General features: G+C 43.7%; 1 protein-coding gene across 1 annotated transcript in view; it reads right to left on the bottom strand.

Moving 5' to 3' along the window:
• LOC135102530 (cilia- and flagella-associated protein 251-like) overlaps window positions 1-5000 on the bottom strand; it is a gene marked incomplete at its 3' end in the record, with an annotated part of 9874 nt that overhangs the window by 4003 nt on the left and 871 nt on the right. Inside the window, 2 exon segments of the mRNA XM_064007811.1 lie at window positions 2069-2191; window positions 4687-4737. Of these exon segments, the coding sequence (XP_063863881.1) occupies window positions 2069-2191; window positions 4687-4737 (174 nt within the window).

Below are 5000 nucleotides of genomic sequence, written 5' to 3'. Positions count from 1 at the left end.
TATAGGAGGGTTAAACACACACACACACACACACACACACACACACACACACACACACACACACACACACACACACACACACACACACACACACACACACACACACACACACACACACACACACACACACACACACACACACACACACACACAAAGCCTCTCATACCCAAAAGCAGGCACCCACCCCCACAAAATAATAAATAAACAAAATAAAATAAATCAATAAAATGAAAAAAAAAAAAAAATCAGACCCACCGTAATTTCTGTACAGCATCGAGGAGTAAGTGACTGTAAGCCAGACCTAATGAACCTGCCTTGACAGCTGCCAGGACCACGGTGGCTTGCCTTGCTGTGTCAGGAGGTGAAGGGGGAGTGGCTGGGCTGGGATGAGGTAGGGCTGGAGGGGACACACACACACACACACACACACACACACACACACACACACACACACACACACACACACACACACACACACACACACACACACACACACCACGAGGGGAGCCTAGGTAAATAAGGAAGAAATGGCAGACATCGATCAATCCTGTGTGTGTGACAGAGGCCTGAAAAAAAGAAAAAAAAATGTAAAGGATCACAAAGAAAGAACGAGTAGAAGGGGACCTGTTGGGTGTAATGTGTGATTTAAACTGAGGTTGCATAGGATAGTAAAGGTGATGTACAGAGAGAGAGAGAGAGAGAGAGAGAGAGAGAGAGAGAGAGAGAGAGAGAGAGAGAGAGAGAGAGAGAGAGAGAGAGAGAGAGAGTCATCCGTCTGTTCGTTCGTTTGTTCCTGTTCGTTCCTCGGTCCTTCCAACCCTTCTGCCTTTCACTCTCCGTGGCAGAACACCAAAAAAAAAAAAAAAAAAAAAGGGAAAGAAAAGAAAATAGTGAAAGACTGAAACTGAAAAAAAAAAGAAAAACATTTGTGATAGTAAAAGGAGGAGGAGTAGGAGGACGAGCAGGAGGAGGAGGAGCAGGTGGTGTAGGGAGCACGGGAGCACTAGTGGGAGTGAGTGAAAGCAAACTTTACTACAACACACTTTGAAGAGAACGAACGAAAGAACGTACACAGGAACACAGGGACAAAGCAGAGGGAGGATGACAAGGCACACACACACACACACACACACACACACACACACACACACACACACACACACACACACACACACACACACACACACACACACACACACACACACACACACACACACACACACACACACACACACACACACACACACACACGACCTTGAACATTTTCCTGGGAGTTATTCCTCTTCTACTGAACGTTCGTGCTTTGCTGTGTTAGGCTGGAAGTGTTATGGTTCCTGCACACGCCTTTTACGAGTACGAGTATAATGGGGCGCTGCGGCGGAAGATGAGTGGGTGAAGGTGCACGTGAAGGGAAGGCGGAGATAAATAAAAGTTGATTAAGCATGTGTTTCTCTACTGAGTGTGATTTTTGAGTGTTTGTTTTCTTCAGTGATTGTACGTGTTGTGCTGGAGAACTGGTGTTAAGGATGTGAATTTGCTGATAGGTAAAAGATTGCTACTTGCTCTGGTTGTACTATTTATCATGCACCCAAAAGACTAGACTTACAGATACAGACAGTAAATTAAAAGAATGTAAAAAATATTATTGTTAATTTTTTTTTTTGGGGGGGTGTGCCTGAAATTAAGATGAAAACTAGATAGCTTTTTTTGTTTAACTGAATTGTTGGAATCGTGACTGAAATTTAACTCGGATGTGGAGGTTTCAATAGGGATCATATTAGGAGTGGTTAACTTATTGAAGCGGCGGTAACTTGACTGACTGATGGATGCAAGCGATGACTGACGCTACAAGGATGAAACTTAACCTAACTAATAAGACCTTGGCCCATTAAATGAAGAAACACAGATGACTCTATTAATAAAGCAAAGGCATTAATAAACCAAACGCTACATATCTGAAACACAAATACTAAGCTGATAGAGAACTTGAATGACAAATAACACGAGCCAAATGAACTGAAACTCTTGTCACTGAACCAAAACACGCGTGACAGTCATGCCTTATTACCCTCAGCAGCTCGGTGGTCAGAGGGAGGGAGAGTGGCTCAGCGCTGCGGCCTAAACACGTGTGAATAGCTGCAGGGTATTGACCGCCTGTGATGGACACTGCCAGGGGAGGGACTGGCTGGTTCTGGGAGGGTGTCACGTGGGGTGCAAGGAGTCACAAGCGGCATCATATAACCTCGATGAACACTGACTGACTGATGAACAAAGCCACCTTTGTTTAGTTTACTTTGTGAAGTAACCTATCAGTCATTCAATAAACAAGTTAATCAATCCGTCCTTCACGCACGCACTCAATAAATCAATCAATATTCTTCGATTAAACTTATTTTTTTTGAGACGCTGTTGTAATGAGTGACAAACGGCTATATGTTATTCTACCTTTATACTAGAAGGTCTACCTCGCTAATGTTATTGCTTATCATGAAAGTCGCGGCACAGGAGGAGAATGGGGACTGTGCATTTACTATAAGCATGAAGGACGAAAACGGGCAACATATATTTAACAGAACTGAAAATCCTAAGCATACAGTTAATTAAACTTACTTAGACACATTCATGTAGTGAAATGATTGAAACTTAGCTAGAAACCTACTTATTTTTGCGATTTTACAGTATACAATATTCTCATGAGTTCCAAAAATCATCCAACGAACTCGAGAAAAGATTTTGTGGATTTCCAGGTTACCCATAGCAGGGAATAAAGATTTTTTTTTTTTTTCAGCCTTTTTGATTACATAAACTGGTGACATGTACGCGTGTTATCTCCTTGGCCTGTCTGATATAAATAAATGTTTGTTTTTGTGAGTAAATGTGTGTCCTACGCCTATAAACTTTACAGACACACAAAATCATGTTCTTTAAGACAGCACGTGAGAGGATATGGAGAGCTGAAGAGTGACGTAGAGTAGAGGTCAGAGGAAGAAGGTACACGTGTGAGTGCGTTAAGAGTGAGGTGCATCATATTGTGAGGAGAGTGAGATGGACTTTCACGCTCGACCACTGCCTTCCTCCTCCTCCTCATCTTCCTCCGCGTCGTCGTCGCTCACAAGTATCCTTCAATCCCACCTCGTAAATATCTTCCTCTCTTCCTACTCATAAATCTTCCCTTCGTGCATTGTGCTTCCTTCCTTCCTTCCTTCCTTCCTTCCGTCCTCGTCCTCTTTGTTCTCGTCCTCCTCCTCCTCCTCTTCTTGTCAAATTTGTTTTCCTCTTCCTTCATCTTCATCACCTTCAGATCATCCTCCAATCTTCTTCCTCCTTCACCTCCTCAAAACAATCCTTTCCTCTTCTTCATCCTTCTCCTTTCTCTTCTTCCTTCCTCGTTTTGTCGTCATCTTTACTTAATTGTTCGTCTGTGTCCATCCTCCACGCTTCTTCCTCCTCCACCTCTTCAAAACAATTTCTTCCTCCTTCCTCCTTCCTTTTGTGCATTATACTTTCTTCCTCTTCCACCTTTTCTTCTTATTCTCCTCTTCCTCATTTTTATCCTCCTCCTCTTCCTCAACCTAACCTAACCTGTTTGATTTTCCTTTGTAATCCTCCTCCTCCTCCTCCTCCTCCTCCTCCTCCTCCTCCTCCTCCTCATCCTCCTCATCCTCCTCCTCCCCCTCTCCCTCTCTACCCGCAGCATTCAACAATATTCCTTCACCACCCTTCAGGAAAACAAGGCTGAGTCATTGGCTTCATTGCATCTCCTCCCCTCCGCGTCCTTGAGAGACACGTGGCTGCTCTCTCTCTCTCTCTCTCTCTCTCTCTCTCTCTCTCTCTCTCTCTCTCTCTCTCTCTCTCTCTCTCTCTCTCTCTCTCTCTCTCTCTCTCTCTCTCTCTCTCTCTCTCTCTCTCTCTCTCTGGCTTCAGGGATACCAGAGTGAAAAAATGGAAGGAAAGTGACGGAGAGGGTGAGGGAGTGGATAAAGGTTTGCTGAATATGGTTTCGTATTATTTTTTTTTATCTGTCTTTTCCTGTTTTTTTTCCCCTCTCTTAGTTTTTTGTGTTGTTTTTTGGGTGATGGATGATAGTTTTTGCTTTTTCTTTTGTTTTGTGAATTTTTTGGTTGTGTGTGTGTGTGTGTGTGTGTGTGTGTGTGTGTGTGTGTCTATGTGTGTGTCTGTGAATCTGTCTGTCTGCTATTGGTGGGTCTTTAGAAACACCATGTAACGTTTGAAGTGTATTAACACGAGTTTGTACAAAAGGTAGCGTTGAAAAGGAGAGCGAGGGTCAGACAGGGAAGACAAGCCAGCGCCAAGCCGGTTACTTCTAGACTGAGGGAACGCGGGAGCGCACGACCACCCAAAACAACCATAACAAAAGGCAGACGAAGATGTGCCACGTGAATGAATAAATAGATAAATGATAAACAATTGTAGTAATAATTACGGTAATAATTATAACAATGCTCGGCCACACCTGTCTGCAACCTCGTAACAAACAAAACACGAATGACAGAATGAGGCGTTGGAGGATCAGAAAACCGAACAAAAAAAATTAAATTTATTTTCAGAAAGGCTGTCAGTAATGAGAAAAGGGCCTGAAAATTTAGGTTCTAATCTTGATTAGGGCAGAGGTAAGACTTTAAAAACAGTGCCACCAAGACCGAGGTAAACAGGCGTGCTGCCGACTAATGATCTCTGCGCGTGCAGCTCGGTGTCTCGCACTGACGCATGAATGATCTGAAAAGTGTGCACATAGTCATCGATGGAATACACTGGCACACGAGGAGCTACAAGGAGGTCATAGGGTAGACGCTTCTCTTCGCCAAATACGGTATGGTGGGGAGCCCTTCCCATAGACGAGTTTGTCGAACCATAAATAGAAGCAGCTACGTGCAGAAGCCAGTCCTCCCATGACTCATGAAGTTCACCTTCAGCATGCCAAGGGCTCTTCAGAATTTTTCTATTAGTCTTTTCTACAAGCCTATTGAAAGCGGGATAGT

The sequence above is a fragment of the Scylla paramamosain genome, chromosome 8 (assembly GCF_035594125.1).
Source record: "Scylla paramamosain isolate STU-SP2022 chromosome 8, ASM3559412v1, whole genome shotgun sequence".
NCBI lineage: Eukaryota > Metazoa > Arthropoda > Malacostraca > Decapoda > Portunidae > Scylla > Scylla paramamosain.
This window is presented reverse-complemented; position numbering and strand designations above follow the sequence as displayed.